This window comes from Sceloporus undulatus, chromosome 1 (assembly GCF_019175285.1).
Source record: "Sceloporus undulatus isolate JIND9_A2432 ecotype Alabama chromosome 1, SceUnd_v1.1, whole genome shotgun sequence".
In the NCBI taxonomy this organism is placed as follows: Eukaryota; Metazoa; Chordata; class Lepidosauria; order Squamata; family Phrynosomatidae; genus Sceloporus; species Sceloporus undulatus.
Window position 1 is genome coordinate 161884917 of NC_056522.1, and position 18754 is coordinate 161903670.

Genomic DNA, 18754 nt, shown 5'->3' on the forward strand with positions numbered 1-18754 from the left:
TAGTTCATCTAAGTAATAAATGTCACTGAAATTAATTATCTCTTCATTCTTTTCTCCAAGAGCACTGGCAAGTATTCTTTCTTATATGAACAGCTGATATTCAATAATACTATATAAACGTTGCACTATAAAACTTTCAAGCAGAGTTTGAACATGTCCAAAGCTGGCGTACATGTGTTGTAATAGGGCATAGGTTTTCTGTTTAATTGTGGGAATACAATACAATTGTTCCTAATATAGATTTCTCCCCCTGTTGTCAATGAGTTGAATCTATTTCTTAAAAACAACAGCAACAACACACAAACATGCTTGTTGTATTCATTAGCCACAATGGAGATGTGTGTTCAATGTGTTCCCTCCACCATTAACTCTTATACCCATGATGTGAATTATAACTTTGTCAACTGTGTTCATTGTTCACCTTGTTCTGAACTGAGTTAAAGTTATGCAAAACTATTGATACCTATTGAATTAATCACAGGAGTATACTTCGATCTATTTCCTAAATATTTTTAAAATATTGATGTTAAAACAATACAAAACTAGTAACCTTATTATTGTCCTGTGCTCATCCTTAATGAAAGAGAAGTGGAAACAGTGGCTATTTTGGAATAGGTGCATTGTTGCCTGCTGAGCACTAAGATCTCAGTTTTGACAGTAAGATACTGCCACTTATGTGCAGCATAGTTCTGAATGTAATCTTTTCCTCCTAGTCCAGTCCCAAACCTAATAGATGTTCTCCCTTAACCTTCAAAGATTGTATAATATTTTAAGTGGCTATGTCATTAATGTCTAGCAACATTTGCAAAGAAAATTAACTGCAAAATCTACATCCTTCTAAATTAACAATAATGCTCTTGACATTTAACAGAGTAGCAAGCGTTCAAAGCGAACCTGGACACCACAATCTCCTTCTTCAGCAGCCACTGGGGAGAAAAAGAGGCCTGAGACAGGTGAGTTTGCAACATGGTCTATTGGATAAAATAATTCATTACATTTTGTTGAAAGGATTTTGCTTTGAATGTGCCTCTTGTAAGCAATGTTTTGATGCTGTGTAACAGAAGGGTTTTCTCAGTCAAAGTTTTGCTAACAGATTGTACTAGTCTAATATCTGAGGTGCCCAGATACACTGATACAGCAGTGAGCTCTTCCAGACCTGTGCAAAAAAGCAAGTGCTCTTGCAACGTTGCCTGCTTATTTTATCTAGTTCTATCTTGTATTCTATCTTGTATCTTGTAAAATCTATTGTTTTATATGTATTTTGTAGAATGGATGCCATTGGTAGATTTCACATTTATCGATTTTATTATCTGTATGTACAGTGCTGTGTAAATCTACAGTGCTATATAAATAATAATAATAATAATAATAATAATAATAATAATAATAATACTTTTCATGTTTTGTTTGTAAATAAAATGTATTTTTAAAAATAGTAAAAGGTAATAAAATACTATAGTGAAAATTAACAAACTACTTAGACTATATTAGCCACAAAGCTGGATAAGATAGCCCTTCATTCATTGTAATCAGTCCTCTAGTCTAGTAATCTTCCCAGTGCTTGCTGACATGTACGTGCCACTTTACTTTGCGAGGAATTAAATGGTTATATTGAAGATGAAGACAGATAAAGGAGTTTGGTCACAATCTAGAAATTTTTTTTCATAATAATGAATATCCAAGTAATTATGGTATATTTAGATTATTGTGCCAATTCTTACCTATTTTTGTATAAAGAAAGAGGGGTTATACTCCTGTTGTAGTTATAAAAGCACAAATTATATCTACTGGTATGGTGAAGCATCATGTTGAAAAGATGCATATGTGGAGGTGAGAGCAGGGGAAAAACCAAAAGATGCCAAGCACCATCAGATGCAACTGAGATGCTTTTCCTACAAGTTCTAAGTGTCAACACAAATATCTCAGAGAAGTTCTATCAGCAATTTAGTCCTCAGTGAATTTCATCTCCACAAACTTGAATTGTTCCTCTAAATAATGAAGTTTAACAGACTGTATCATGTTGTCTGAGTACATTCATTGTAAACAAATTGACTAAAAATTGCATCCAAATCTAGATGTGTACATTTGGACTAGAAGAGGTCCCATGGAGAAGAGGAGAGTCTGCATCAACCAGCCCTCAATTATATGCACCAAAATCAGAATCCAGCCCTTGGTATCTTATATTTTGTGTGAGGGTCAGAAGCCATCCCATCTAACACTTAGACTACTGTAGTGATCCAGATGTTTAAAACAGAGCATACAAAATCTTTGCCAGTTGCTAACAACTCCAAGAAACAAATTAAGGATAAACTGTACTAATAGAAGGCACCATTTTGCTCAAGTGTCTTATTATATCAAATAAGTTATCAAGTTAATGAACACACACACGCACAATTTGCTAAAAAAACTGAAGACTATACACAGATTAAAACAGGTGGAGGATATGAAAATATATTACTGTGAACCTAATATACTGCCTTATGTTTTTTAGCTAAGGAGACCTCTTTTATCACGTCAGAAAACCCAAACTGAACCTCGTAGTCGTCATGGAGCACGACTCTCTACTACACGTAGAAGCATACAGCCAAAAGCAAAACCAACTGGTAAGGAAATGTTTTTCTAAGTCTAGTTTGTAACTTATTAAAAATTACAGTACTGGGTTTCTATTTTTTGCTATTTATTTTTCAACCACCTAAACAGAGTGTCAAATGGAAAAGGGAATGTGGAAGTTGCTGTTCCCTAGACTACTGCTAATCAAAGTGGTGGTCCCTGGCCTGGTGCCAGTCCCTGGAGTGTTTCTGGAAAGAAAGAAAGAAAGAAAGAAAGAAAGAAAGAAAGAAAGAAAGAAAGCTTTGACACCAATGACACAGATAAAGTGCCAGTCCCTGCAGCAGTGGAAAAAAGAAATTGCCTGAACTGGGAAGCACTACCCTAGACCAGTGATGGTGGGGCCAAGTGCCCCATTTTCTGGCACCAGGTGTTACCCGGAGCCAGGGCAAGATTTCTGCCTTCCAGGGATGGGACTTCCACCCTCTGGTGACGGGACCTCTGAGGTGGGGCTTCTCTCCCTGTGCCTTTCCTGGCTTCCAGCTGCCTCTGGAGAGGCAACTAGATGCCAGGAAAAGTCTGAGAGGAGGAGGAACAGGCATGCGCACCTGTTCCACCTTCTCTCTGCTGGGTGCTGGGCCAAATGGTGTTGTGTATCATCTCTGGCACGCATGCCAAAGGTTCGCCATCATGGCTCTAGACCATCCTTCACTTGCCACTGAAATTGGTGCCAGACAGAGAGCCTGCAGTGAGCTAGTGGTCAAGTCTATTTTTCAGCTTCTCTTTTTAAATTTTTTGTGTTCTGTCTCCTAACAGTTGTGCTACAATCATCAAGCAAATAAGGAGTAGCAATTAAAAACCTGCAAAAGTGTGTCACTTCCAAGGCCTTCACAGTCACTCAATAGGATCTCCATTCTCACTTGCGCTGTTTTGTTGTTGTTGCAGGAGACACCCAGTTCCTCCTTTATGCAATGACCTCCCCACAGCTTATGTGTTAGCTGCTGGCAGACATTCCCCACAGCTATTTAATGGTCAAAGGAAGCTTGAGAATGCCTAAGCAGAAATACAACTGAGTACAGAAAAAGACTGCATCTTTCCAAACTCAAATGTCCAAGAGGACAATTTTTTCTTTGTGCATCTGGAAGCAGAAATGCAGCCTCAGTATCTTCTTGTATCTAGTCAAATATAAGATCTTTGGCATTGTCTATCATTCTGCTTTGATTTTTTATGAGCCAGCTTGAGCACTCTTGTGTGGAAAGGTGGCGCAAATTTATTGAAAGCAAATTGAAAGCAACGGTGTAGAAGGTGGTCAATGCCGTTCAGGTTTTGAAACAGTTCAAGAAAGGATGTAAACTGCTCTCAGCAGCCTAAAAAAACAAAATAAAAAAAATCAACCATGTTATTTGTGCGTCCACTGTTGCTTATGTTTTAATATTGCAGTGGATCAAAAGCGATCAGTAACTTTCACTGAAGCTCAGTCAGAAGCATCAACCTCAAAACCTGATCCAGCACCTTTGGGAGCGCAGCAACCAAGCAGCAAAAAAAGCAGCCCTGCAGAAGGAGGCAAGCCAGATTCTACAAATAAACCTACTGTCACTTCCTCACTTGCTGTTATCGTGGCAGATCTTCACAGTCAAGTCTCATCTAGCCAGGTAATTTGGTGAAGAAGATAGAAAATGTATTTCATCTTCTTAAATGTATAATCAGAATATCCATTAGTTGACTCCAATGTATTCTCCTGTCTCTATGTTAGCCATTTATTTTTCTTATGGTGTCTAAAATTAGTCATGGTGCATTTTCTGACCTGTTCTGCACCTTGTTTTTGCATATTCTAGTATGCCTCTATGAATAGAGAAATTATTACAATTACTATTCAGAGAAGCGGTATGTAAAATTTTCCAGTGAAAATTTACAACAGAATATATACATCTATGTTTACTCATAGCTGTCTGGGTTGTCCTGCAACCAACCATGTTAGATGGGCTAAATATAGGGTATGTATTTTAACTATACGTATTTCTAAGTAGGTAAGCACTGACAAATGCTAGTGCTCAGAGGACTAGACTAACAGTGCTAAATTTGTTTCTATTTTGCAAAACCTCCTCCTACTCAGTCCATCACAAGTATTTATTTTAATTTTTTTCATTTAGAGTATTTATACCCTGCTCTTCAGCCACAAAGGCTGTCAGAGCAGCTTACAATTATTATTATACTATTATTAGCCTGCTTATCACTAAGTACTTAAGTTCACCCTGTGGGGACACTTATTATTATTATTTCTTAGCTATCAGTTTCCAGGCATAGTACAAAGTGTTGGTTATCACCTTTAAAGCCCTACATGGCTCGGGCCCAACCTATCTAAGGGATCGCCTGCTTCCATACAATCTGCCCCGTACACTTAGATCATCAGGGAGGAATTTATTACAGCCCTTAAAGACCAGGTTGACAGTGACCTCCCAGAGGACATTCTCTGCAGCCGCTCCCAATTTATGGAATGGCTTGCCAGATGGGATGCATCAAATTACCAATCTAGAGAGCTTTAAAAAAAGCCATTAAGACGGAGCTCTTCTGGCAGGCCTTCCCAGAATAAAACACTCGGCCACGAATGAGACTTCCCATCTAGTGAACTCTGCCCATGACAATTTTATTTAGATTAGTTGGTTTTTAATATGTAGTTTTTAATCTTATACTGTTTAATCTTGTTTTAAGGGGAAAGCATTATATATATATATATATATATATATATATACACACACACACACACACACACACACACACACACACACATATACACATACATATATATACATATATAAAAAGTGGGGAAAAGTAGCAGTAATGAATTTGTAAGATGAGTATTGTATTTAGTAAGGAAACTTGTAAAGAAAGAAATTAAGTATACTAATTAAAGATAGATAAATAAATGTACACCTTAAGGAAGAGGGATCCACGACTAAAGAAACAAAGGCCTGTTACAGACTACCAAAATAAAGCTGCTTCAGGTCTCTTTGGAAGTATGCTATTTAAATGATGCAAGAGTCTGGAGGTCGTGCCAAAGCCAGACTCCATTCCTAAGCACTGGAGTGCAGCTTTGGTGCAGCTTCCGGATTCTTAGGATGCATGCATCATTTAAATAGCATACCTCCAAAGAGACCCGAAGCAGCTTTATTTTGGCAGTCTGTAACAGGCCAAAGTAAGAAAGTTAAGATTAACAAGAATAGGACGTAAGTTGGTAGAAGAAAGTCAGTAAGAATGGAGTATGTGTTGGTATGTATGTTAAGAAATTGGAAGCAAACCGAAAGAAGAGGGAGACGGGAAGGTAAAGTTAAAAAGGGGAAAGTAGGTGTTGAAGGTTAGTGTAGGTAGGTAGACTATAGTAGGAAATTAGTGGAAGACAGATAAGAGTAGGAAAGAGTAGGAAGGCGAAGAGAAATGAAGAGAGAAGGAAATTTTTGGAAAGGATTAAAGTAGAGAGATAAAGGTTAGAGTAAGGGAAGAGAAAGAGAAGGGTGACTCTTCTTTTAGGATATATTAACAAGAGGTTGAAAGATGAATGTTTGATATAGAAGTGTATAGGTATGTATGTATGTATATAGATATGTTTGTATATGAATGTAGGTATATGTTTTGTTTGTTTTAGATTGTATATATGTTTTAATAATAAAATTTAATTAAAAAATTCCAGATCCAAATATTCATTTTCGGTTATGAATTTATTGCATAGGCTGGTCACTTACAGAGGTGGTTTATAGCAGAGCAAGTCTTGTACTATGGTGTGACTGATTTAGAGGACACAAAGAGGTTGTGGGTGAAAAGGGAAAGTGCAACATTGATAGCGTGGAGTTAAGAAGTATATTCCTGTGTCCTGCTTTTGCAAAAAAACAAAAACTTGTGTTGTTTTTTTACAGGCGTGTGCACATGCTGTAGCCTTTTAAGTTCTGACTTTTTAAAAGGCAGTTGCAAATAACTTTTGATTTGTATTCATCTTTCTTTATTCCAGACAGAGACACTTTTGGCTGAAAAGGATAAAAAAAAGGAGGAGGAATCAGAACAAAAACCAGCCCCAGCACACAGCACTCCCTCACCTACTCAGCTTTCTGATACGGAAGATTTCACAGGTCTAGAGACCACCAGCTTATTGCAGCACGAAGATACTGTTCTTCACATTAGTGAGGATAATGGGATGGAGAATCCCCTTCTTTCCAGCCAGTTCAGCTTTGCACATGTTGAGGTGGGCCAGACTGACATTGACCTAGATGAGTCACATGTTTGATTAGGGAGTGTGCCATCCTTATGTTAGAGGAAAGTTTGTTCTGGTCTTCATACCCATCTGTATGTAACTAAAAGAGCACTTTATAAATACTGAGGAGCACATCTTGTATCCTCCTTGGTACAGGTGGACAATTGTGTTTTAGAAAAATACAGATCTAGCAAATAAGTTGGACAGATCTTGTTGGACTCAGGGCAAACTACAAGACAGAGGAACATCTGGGAGCATTCCTAGGCACAGAATTAAGTCACAGCGCTGCTATTTTGCACTCCTCAGCCCCTCCAATAAAATAAATTGCATTAATAAATGTCCGTCAGTAAAGGAATAATATCTCTTTGGAGGCTGGCCATATTAATACAGTATCCTAAAGTTTATTTTTGTACACTCAGAAAGGAAATATATATAATATTAACACACATCAAGTTATCAGTTATAAATTATCTAGTTATCAGCTGTAAAGCTAAAATATTTATCACTGTATTCCAGTGAACATCAGACCATCAAGTGCCAGACAAAGATCAGGTGAATATTTGGGGTCATTTCTGCTCTGGGTTTGCAATTGCGTACTCGAAGGTATGGCTAATAAGCTGTTTTCACAGCCTTGAAAGCTACATGTAAACCATATTTAAATAGCAAATGATAATGCTGTGCATAAATGTGCAGATTTGGGGGAAATGAATGTTAAAACTAGAAGAAAAAGTACACTGGTATGTTGTATTTGTATTTGCAGCCCTGTATTAACTGGTTTAACTTTTTACTACTATAAGCTATGTACAAACAAACCATATGATGATTGATTTTTAAGGAATATCTATCTACATATTGGGTGTATGTGAAATGAAAATATTTATTTCTAAGTATACATATATCATATATTAGTCGTTCTCTGAGTAAAAAAGCATAACATGTATAAAGTATACCTCTATTTGAGATCTATAGATTACTCATTTAAAATTATTTGTAATTTAGACTAAATGAAATATGAATGTAACCATTAATTTCTGAGTAGCTAATGACCTTATATTCTGATATTATGCTTATTCTAACATAAATTCAATTTATTCATGTTTAGAAACCTTTAAAGTTTTCAAACACTGATTTTTAAATTTTGGGGCAGCCACATATTTGGCTGACAAAATACTGTTTTAGGTGGATATGCTTAAATTACATATCTTGAGGAGCTGGGAATGGTTTCTTAAGCTATGCAGGTAAAAGTTATGGCAAAATCAAAGTACAGTGGTACCCCGGGTTACGAAAATAACTCGTTCCGCCGCCGCTTTCGTAACCCGAAATACTTCGCAAGCCGAAAAACCCATAGGCGCTAATGGGGAAAAGCCGCGATTTCGTGTGAAATAGCGCCGAAAAGCACCAAAAAATTTTTCGTAACCCGAAAAAACCTTCGTAACCCGGAACAGTTTTTTTAAATGGATTTTTTTCGTAACCCGGAAATTTCGTAAGGCGGCGCATTCGTATCCCGGGGTACCACTGTATGTAGTTACTGTTCCTATTAAGGAACTAATATCACTTCTGTCACTTTAAACCAATCAAGCCTCTGTAACACACACAGATTTATTTATTTTTTGAAAGAGAATGTAAATCCATGTCTCTTCTTAAAAGTCTGTTGATTTTTGTGAATTGCTAGGGTGGCCTTCATACCGATATCATTGAGATTAAAATGAGAAAGTATGCTCAGAAAGCATAATTCCCTTCCTACTTTATGACGTTTCAGTTAAATGGCTTGGAAGGGCATGGCAGTAGTCAATAAAATTGTTTTCTGTTCTACATGCTTAAATGCACTAGTCAAGCTGTTACATCAGAAATAAAAGATGTATGTAACAGACTGAGATAAGTTCACTATTTGTTGTCTCAGAATCACAGCTGCAGTACATCCTGCTCTCCGATAGCAGTGTGTGGGCTGTATTTCTCCTTGACGTGAAAACTATCATCTGAACTACAAATGTGTTTTTAAAAGGACACTATGGCCTGTTACAGACTGCCAAAATAAAGCTGCTTTGGGTCTCTTTGGAGGTATGCTGTTTAAATGGTGCATGCATCTGAAGAATCCAGAAGCTGCACCAAAGCTGCCCTCCAGTGCTTAGGAATGGAGTGTGGCTTTGGCGCGACCGCCGGACTCTTAGGACCCAGGCATCATTTAAATAGCATACCTCCAAAGAGACCCAAAGCAGCTTTATTTTGGCAGTCTGTAACAGGCCATAATTTCTCTGGTCTGAAGTTGAGACTTCATGTATGGTTAGGGATTGCTAAAAGTTATTATTGCATACTGATTAAGACAAGGCAATGAAAGTGCAGCCAACAAGAATAAATATCTGAATTTTACAGAGATTTTTATAAGTGTGAATGATATTCAAGTTTAGATAAAGAGAATATTTATCTCTGTGTCTGCAATATAGATTTCACCCAGTCACACTTCATGAGGGGGAAATATAATGATTCACTATCACAAGGTCCGTTCTTAGGAAATTCTGTGTCTTCATCATCATCACCTATTGCAAGGTATTAACTCCAATTTAGGAAGCCATAATGAAAACTTTAAAAAAAATGTCTATTGTGGTATTGTTGGATTTTGTACAATTGCAATTTAAAAATTAATGACCTAAAGACAACATCAGTCGAGCAGCACAAAAGATGGCTGCTGCTGCTTCTTAAGCAATTAAGACAGGAGCACATTTGTAGTGTATTTATTTTTCATATTGGCTGCACTGTGGTACATAGAGATGCAAGCAAATGTACTCTCAGAAGTTGTGCTTTCTTCCAGTATATTTGTGACGAGTATATTTCTGCTGTGAAGAAAAATTATGCTGCTTACTTAGTGTTAGAGGCCTTATGTGCACGTAATGTTGAACAAATGTCTCTGTTGTTTAAACAAGGTGTCTGTCAATGTGAGGTAAATTTTGATCGTTTCAAATTTTTACATTGATATTATTAAAAATCACATGGTGTCCCTTCTAAAACACTGTGAGATCAGATTACAGCCATCCTCACAAAGTATACTCCCTCTCTTGAACATGTGCCTCCTGATAGCTTTTCAAGCAGTGTCCTATCCCCATTCAGTTTTATAGAAAGGGAGCATTATTGTATTGGAAATATTTAGTATGATCATCATCTGTACGTATGTCTGTTGTTCTGCCACACAAATGTGGCTGTAGCTGTGCTTAATGTTGAAATCTTTGTATATGTGTTTCTATGTATGTATACATGTATAAGAATGTCAAGGGATGTATTTTTAAAGAATGCTGCTGCACGATTATGGGGTGGGAGAGTGGTCTAGACTTGAATTGGTTTTAATTTCTATAAAACCTTTGCAAAGATATATTTTAGAAAGAAAAATTAGTCAGTAAAAGTACAACTCAAACAAACTACATCTGCGCAAGCAGACTGTTTCCCTCCCAATTTGCAAAATAGAGTATTCTCTTTAAAATGTTGATGTATTTTAACACTCTCATTGCCAAAGAGATATGTAAAAAATATATCAAAGGAAAATAAAGTACATATTTCTTCAACTGTTAATGGTGACATTATATATAGTTGGCAGGTGATCTCAGGGCAGTCAGAATGTTACCTTTCTTGCAGGTATATAGCTAAGTATAGGAAGTGAAGGAAGGGCTACTCTGCCATAATGAAATATTGAGACAGAATATTTGAAACTGAAAAGATTTTATGAATACACCTGTTTATATTAAATATGAAGTCAAACATACCTAAGGTATCTCTTTATACCCAATGAATTAATTTTAGCGTTAACTGAAAAATTGACATCTTGTCAAAAATATAGATGCACTTAAAACTATGGATTCAAAGGTTGTTCTAGATCTGCAACGAGTGCCAAATAACCAAAGACGGAATGAAAATAAACTATAGAGATGTCTGACTTATGTTTATGAAAGAGATTATAATAGTTTAATGTTTAAACATGCATAAACAATAAACATTTGCCTACAACTATTTCACTGAGTTTGAAGGATTTTCTGTTCATTACATTTTTTTCCAGAGAATAAACACATGCATTTTGTATTTATATCTCCATAACTTCTATGACTCATTTACTGGTGGGAGGGGTGGAAATGTCATCCTGTTGTGTCCAGATTGCCAGCAGAGCAAACCTCCATCACTTGTAGCGTATCACTGGAGTTTACAGTAGGACTGAGAGTGGCTTTTAATGAATGCATAGGAGCAGTACCAACGGGCGACTAGAAGCTATCCCTGTAAGTCCCGCGTCTGTGCTGCAACATCCACATGCTGCAGCACAGATGTGCTCTCTAAATGGAGCCACTCTAGGCAGCTCCTTTTTTGCAGCGTAATAAAGGTTGTGACGCAACCCTATGACACCTCTTCTGCCTAGAAGTGTGTGGCCGCTCCGCCGCCCTTGCGTCACGAGGCTGTGCCCCATGTGGACGGGACCGCAGCCTTGTGATGTAAGCGCGGCGATATTAGGGCTCGGCGCATATGGACACTGAGCACCATCGAGCCTTAATATCACCGCTAATGGCTCGTCTGTACTGGCCCATAGTATGCCTCATGGAGAACATGATAAATATAAAAGCTGAATGCAATATAAATATAAATGCATATTTCTTGGTCCTGCTCAAAATGGAAGGCATGCAAGGAAAAATGTAGGATACGATAAAAATAAAAGCTAAAAGAAATATAAATATAAGCCCGCCTCGATCCGCAGGGAGAGGCGGGGAAATATAAATAAATCTATTGTATTATTACTTTTATTATTATTATGCTTCTTGGTCCTGCTCAAAATGGAAGGCATGCAAGGAAAAATGTAGCTATAAGTGTACATTATTAGAAACAGGAGATCCTGTAGGATATAATAATAATAATAATAATAATAATAATAATAATATTTACTAATATTTATTAATAAAACATACATTAAAATTTATTATTAAATGCAAATTTTTTCCCTGTATAAATATTAGAGGAACATGGACATTTCCATTGTGTCCACCAGCATACTTCTTATCAGTGAAGCCAAGTTGTTGAATGTCGTGGAACACATAATTTGCAATATTAATCCGGCAAAAAAAACTCTATAATGCTGATGAAGACTTTTGGTGAATCGAAACGGCCACAGAGTACTCTGGAGGTAGCCGTCTGAATACAACCTATGAAGGACTTTGCTACCAGTGAAAACCACAGGTTCCAACTTCATGCTAATTTGCTTCAAGTACCATCAATGATTGCTTTCTAGACTTTGGATTGAATTATGGTGTTGGAGCAGTAGAATTACATTCACTGCCCACACTAGAGACATTGTTTGCATGGACTTTGATCACCCTGATTTTTCATATGTAATCTGTTGATTGTTGATGACTTTTGAGACTTGTTATTATGAATATAGATATATATATCTTGTGAATAAGACATGTTCAAGCAGTAACATAGATCACTTGTTGTTCCCCTTTTTCCTAGACTGTTTGTAAGCTTGCTGCTCGTTGTTTGTGTGTCCAAATGATTGAACCTTGAGGGAAGGAACCTTCAAGGCTGCATAAATGTTTTGAGGAACACAGACGTAAATATCAGAAAAAACCTAATTTAACACTGCTCATTCTCTTCTTTTATATAATTACCCATATCCTTATCATTATCAGAATGAAATATTTTAAATTTAACTAATAGACCTCTAACGGAGAGAAGAAAAAAACGGAGGTCACTTCTAATGTTACACGAGATTTGTGACAAGCAGCCCCTCCCTTTTGCCCCATTGCCATTGCCTACTGTCAGTTTTTGCCCCATACTTTCTGCATTTCGACGCCAGCGCTGCTTCCTGGCAAAAACTTGTAACTCCACTGAGGCGTATGCTTCTGCCACAAGAAAGCTATCTGTTTCCTTCTTCTTTGTGCCTATAATAAATTATTCATTTTAATTTTTACTGTTGGCCTACTTAACTTCTATAAGAAATAAAAAAGCACCTCACGCTCCGTGATGTGACGTGAATTTGCACAGTTTTCACCATGTAAAAATGTAGCCAAGGTATGCCTAGAGAAGTTATAAGCCTTTTGTTTTTAGGATGACCCAGATGTTGTTCCTGAGCCACCTCAAAAAAGGCATGCTGATGGAAATCAGAGGGACATACAGCAGATAAGTTATAATTCAGTTACTGCGTCAGTCGGGGGTGCCCAGACTTCGTTCAGTTTTCGAGAAACTCCTAATATGCAAATTCAAAGAGAGGCTACAGGTGAAGTTACAAAACAACAAAAAATCTCATCTTATATATAGGGGTGGGGGGAAGAATTCCTTCTAAACAGAAGTCTAAAGACAATTCTCTTCTAAAGTTGTTCATCAAAGATTTTCAACCCTTTAGCATTGTACAGGAAGAGGGGTTTGTGTCCTTTACTAATGTACTAAATCCAAACTACAATCTTCCAAGTAAGGAATCTATTTCTAAAACCATAATTCCTGCAAAGTTTGAAGAATGCCTAGCAGCCACCAAGAAAAAGGTCAGCCAAGCTATAAGTGTGTGCCTGATCACTGATAGCTGGACCTCTGTAAATACTGATAGTTTCATGGCCTTAACGGCCCACTTTATAGATAACAATTTTGATGTTATGGCCAGCCAAGAGATGAGCTCTCGGAGGATGAGGAGGAGGATGAGCCTCCTCCAGAGCAAGGGCTGATTGAGGCTACGCCAGGTGTTAGTTCTGCTCTGCCAGGCCCCAGCTGTGCTTCCCCAACCCCAGAGCAGGAGGTCCAACCAGGTCCTAGTGCTGAGGAAAGGCCTTCTATGGTGCCACAGCCTAGTGGTGATTCAGGAGACGAGGCATGCCTGCAAGTACCTTCTTATCAGGAGAGAAGGGCCGAGAGTGCTTGCAGGCGCAGATCCAGGAGGATTGCAGAAAGACAGTTAGCAAACCAGCCTCAGGTGGCTCGAGGGAGAGCTTCCCTGATTTAAGTGGAAGAGAGGCTTGAGTTTGTTGCTAGAGTTTATTGCATGAGCCCTTGGTGTGATTGCTGTCGCTCTAGCTCCAGACATCTTGTTACCTTGCTACCTTGACCTCGGACTGGACCTTTGTTATCTCTTGGCTATTGTGACCTCGGACTGTTTTGACCACGCTGCTTTCTGGCTTCCTGACTTCGGCTCGTCTTTCGGCACGCTTGACTTTCTGCAACCCCGACACCGGCTTGTTTCCTCGGCTTGCTCTTTGACTGCTTTTCCACAAGGTTTGTTTTGCCTACACGTGTTGGCTGCAGGCTTGGTTATCAGCATAAGTCAGAGATTGCTGGCAGCAATCCCGGACATTTGAACTGCAGTCTGTGTTTCTCCAGTATGTGCAATTTCCTGAAAAGCATACTTCTGAAAATCATGCTATCATCACTCCAACGTCTTTTTGACCCAGAAAACCTCTGGTCACCCGCTTGTGGGGTTTTAAGATGGCATCAAAGAAGATGTTTCTCGAATTTATATGCAAAATTGTGTAGAAAGAACAGGAGCAAAGAAGGAGGAGTAGCATTGCCAGAAGCCTTGTCTTCACAGCACAAAGGAGGGCTGCTTTGACTAGAATTATTATTTTTGGTAGGCAGTGGTGAGGTAAATATATCAGGTTGCCTAGCCTGGGTAGCAACCTGGCCTCGCATCCAACGTTGGTGAGTGCGACCCCGTGAGCAGTCAAATTGGTGGAATGATGAAATCCTGCAGCAATGGGATAACACCATGTGGATATCTAATTTCCACATGACAAAAGACACACTTTTTGATCTAGCTAATATTTTGTGTCCAGAGCTTCAGCGTAGCAATTCTCAATTCAGAAGTCCCTTCTCGGTGTCAAGCCCACTGCTGTATAGGAAGGTGGCTTCCCGTTTCGAGGTTGGTGAGTCCACAGCCACAGATATTGCCATTGAAGTCTTGCCATGGAGAAGCTGCTACCCACCCATATGGTGGGTCTAATTTTCTTTATATTATGTCTCCACCTTTTAAGATGTGTGATGTGTGTCGTGGGGCAAGGTCCCGGTCCAGGACCCGCATTCCTTCTACCTGCTGTGCCTGGGGAAGGACCACGACACGAAGTCCTGCGTACTGTGTAAGTCCATGACATCCCAGGCCAGAAAGAACCGGGAGTCCCAGCTGACTTCGGCCATCACCCAGGGCAAGGTCCGGGTGGAAGGCTCCCAAACGGCTTCTGCCCCATCGGCCTCGTCCGCACCTACAGTGGCTTCGTTGCAGGAGAGCCCATCCAGTGTGGTTTCTGCTCCCTCTGGTGTCGCGGTCTGTGATCCTAAGGAACCCAGTACCACTGCTACTGTGGCTGTGATCTGGACAGATCCAGTGCCACTGACAAACCCTACAAGCGTCCCCACAAAACATCGAGGACTGAGAGTTCTACTGCTGCTTCGATCCCTGCCCGTTTGGTGACAACTCCGGCAGACTCGGACCCGAAGTCCACTAAGCCCGCTGCCTCCGAGGCCTCTGCCTGAAAATCGGCTCCTGGGTTGAAATCGGCTTCCAAGCCATCCAAGGATAGCTCCACGACCTCCAAGGATGACTCCAAGACCTCCAAATACCACTCTAAGGTCTCGAAGCCAGGAAGTGTCGATCCCTCGGTTTCGGGATAGGGAACTGTTTCCAGTGTAAAGGACAAGGCGGCCAAGGCTAAGTCCTCCGACAGCTCCAAGCTCACTGAACTAGCCACGAATCCCTTCTTCCCGCCGGATGCCCCCAGATCTTCTAAGAAGAGGTCTTCTACGGCTGTGTCTGACCTTTCGGGTTCAAAGAAACCAAGGGCATCCCACGATCACTCTGAGTCCAACAGGTCCTCCAAGATCAATCACTCCTCCGCCACAAGGCTCCGCTCTCCGGACCGTGGTTTGTCGACTCCTGCTCCTGCGTTGGAGACTGTGACAAGGAGTGATCCCTCTCCTCAGTGGGATGACGCGGACCCTGCTCCTGGGGTTTCAGGGCAAACCACCGTTCCATTTGAAGATTTGGATGATGATGGCTCTGGGCTTCGGCGTGAAGCTTCACCGACTCTGATTCCGCACCCCTCCAGGGAAGAGCTCCTTAAAGATGATTCAGACATCTTCTACGACTCTGAAACCGACCCCTACTTCATGTCGGTCCCAAGGGAGCTGGCCTTTCAGAAGTTTACTTCGAAGCCCGGTCCCGGCAGACCAACAGAAGCCTCCACCCTCGGCCTCTAAACCAGTTGCGTCGGCTACGGCCCATCCACCATCAAAGGGCCATGCTGAGGTCCCTGCTCCCATTTTGGCCCAACAGCCAGAACTGATTCTCCATCCTGATTCGGAGTCCTAACCGGAGGTGCTTCCTTCCTCTGATAACCCATCAGATGATGAGATGTCCTCTCAGGGGTCACCACAGGACCTCCACCACCCTGAGCCAGCTTCCCCCACAGATGACATTTGCACATTCAACGAGCATGTCATAAAGATGTCATGGGCCCTGGGCATCGAGTTGTCATACCCCGAAGAGGCAGCTAAGGACCCAGTGGAGCATCGGGTTCATGGCTGCATTCTGACGCCACCCTCGATTCCGCTGCTCCCATCCCTGGAAACCATCATTATAAGATCCTGGGACACACCAGCTTTGTTAGTGGGATCTTCGCAGAAGTTCGAGTCGCTATACCGAGTCTCTCCATCCAGCTGTTCTTGCTTGTCCTCCCATCTGAAGCATAACTTGGCGATCATTGAAGGGGCCCAGCAGGCTTCTACACACAAACAGGCCACCTCCCCTGTTGATCTCGAGGCTTGTTAACCGCCTGGATTGGTTTGCCAGAGGGCGGTATACAAATAAATATTATTATTATTATAGATGGCCTAGCCAAGAAGGCCTATTTGGCAGCTGCTTTGGCGGTCAAGGCGGTTAATTACATGGCTTCCATGGGAGCCTATGTGCAAACGCTGATGGAGGGCATATCGCCTGTCATCCCCAATGTCCCGGATGATACCCAGTGCAAGCTTGTGGAGATCAGGGACGAGGCCCACTCGATAGGCAGCTGGCTGATCACGGCCTCTCGGAACGTGGCCAATTGTGCGGGCAGAGCAATGTCGGCTTCGATGGCTGTCCGCTGGCATGCGTGGCTCCGAGGCACCGACTCAACCCAAGTGTAAAGGCTGCCACAGAATACATGCCACTGGATGACTCAGGCCTGTTCCACGTTGAAACTGATGAGAGACTAAACAGGAAGTTCAGGATGAAGGCGGCGGCCAAGAAGCAAGGCATGTCGTCTTCTTCTGCTCCGCAATTCCGAAGGACAATGCCTGTGGAAGTACAAGGTCAGTCTCAGAGGTCCTTCCATCAAGACCGCCAGTTCCATCAACAGGGATCCCAGTGTCAAAGATATCCCTCTCAATCTTCTTCCTATTCTGGCTGACGTAACTTCCCTGCTCGGCACCGTAAGCCTCAACAAACAAGGTAGTACCAAGTCCAGGACTCTGCTGGACATCACCTTAAGGATTTGGAACTGGGGGGAGGCGCCACAAGCGATGGTGTGAGCAGCTAAGATTGACCACTCCTGAAAGCAAAGCCTAAAAAGCTAAAAAAATCTCTCCTAATGAGAAAAAAAACTGTGAGTAACTGCAAATAAATATATTGGAAAGGGAAGAGAGCAGATTGGAACTGTATAATTAAAGTTTTAAAGGGAAGGAAGAGAAATAAACAGCAATCTTACATACGGCATTGCTGGCTAGAGGTTTGTCAGCCGAGCGGACGCTTGGATTGCTGATAGATGTCTAAAAGCCAAAAGAAAAAAAAGAAACTCAAACAAACAGTGATAAACTAGGGAAGAGAGTCTAAACAACACTCTTCTGATAAGGCTTATAGTCGTTTGCAAAGAATAAGTTCACAAGAGAAGCTTGGAACTTGTAATAAAGAAATGAAAAAGAGAACGTCTATGGAGGCAGTGGGAAAAAATGGAGCTAGACCTAAAGAACATGGCGAAGTTCCGGGAACAGAGCCAAAACAAGAAGAAATAAAGATATGGTTAGAAAAAACTCTCACTGAAAACCAAAACAAAGGTTTTGAGACCATGAACGAGTTAATAATTAAAAATAATGCTATTTTAACAGAAACTATAACTAAGACAATTATGGGTGAAATGAACAAATCTTTTCAGATGATTACAAAAGAAATTGAACAAGTGGATAAAAAAGTCCAATTAATACAAAGCCAACAAAAAGATCAGCAAAAAATAACTTTGGAACATTCAACCAGACTGGATCAGCTGGAAAGGAAAATTATTGACTTGCAGGATCGTAGCAGAAGGAATAATATCCGCATTCGAGGCTTTTCTGAGTTGCCAAATGAAATATCCAGATCATTAAAATCAGAAATCCTTAAATGGCTACAAAGCATTGTCCCTCAGATGACTTGGGCAGAGGAGGAAGTGGAACGACTACACAGAGCATCAACAGTTAAAAGGGGCTTGACCCCTAGAGATGTAATCATGAAAATAACAAGTTTTTACAAGAAAGATCAGTTAATGAAAGAAATCAGGAAACTCTCAGGAGGACTGAAATATGGAACCACCACAATTGAAATTTACAATGATTTATGTCCAGAGACTATTAGTTGGAGAAGAAGCATTAAGCCTTGTATTGCAGTTCTGGAAAAAAATGGAATAAGATACAGTTGGGGCTATCCTGTATTTTTGAAATTTCAATGGAAAAGAAAGCAGCATGAGATTTTCTCCATGGAGCAAGGATTGCAGCTGTTGGAGCAATTGCATCTGGCCAAGCAAGGAGGAGAGAGCGACAAGGGTGCAGCTGGAGGAGCCAAGGAATGATAGAAAACAAGGACAAGGATGTTGACTTTTTTGCTATTCTATAATTTTCTCTTTTTCTTCTTTTTCTTTCTTTCTTTTTTTTGAAAGAACATGACAGGAGAGATTAATAATAAACAATCGGGAGGAGGAAATGGACCACACATTGGAGAGATGGCTTCTTTCTCCCCCCCCC

General features: G+C 40.4%; 1 protein-coding gene across 12 annotated transcripts in view; it reads left to right on the forward strand.

Moving 5' to 3' along the window:
* UNC80 (unc-80 homolog, NALCN channel complex subunit) overlaps window positions 1–8045 on the forward strand; it is a 158805-nt gene extending 150760 nt beyond the window's left edge. For all 12 annotated transcript variants that reach the window (XM_042437336.1, XM_042437378.1, XM_042437344.1 and 9 more), the window contains 4 exons: window positions 872–953; window positions 2492–2603; window positions 3988–4199; window positions 6548–8045. In XM_042437336.1, the coding sequence (XP_042293270.1) occupies window positions 872–953; window positions 2492–2603; window positions 3988–4199; window positions 6548–6820 (679 nt within the window). In that variant the 3' untranslated portion in view covers window positions 6821–8045. The remainder of the gene's footprint in view (window positions 1–871; window positions 954–2491; window positions 2604–3987; window positions 4200–6547) is intronic.
* The last annotated feature ends 10709 nt before the right edge of the window (window positions 8046–18754 follow it).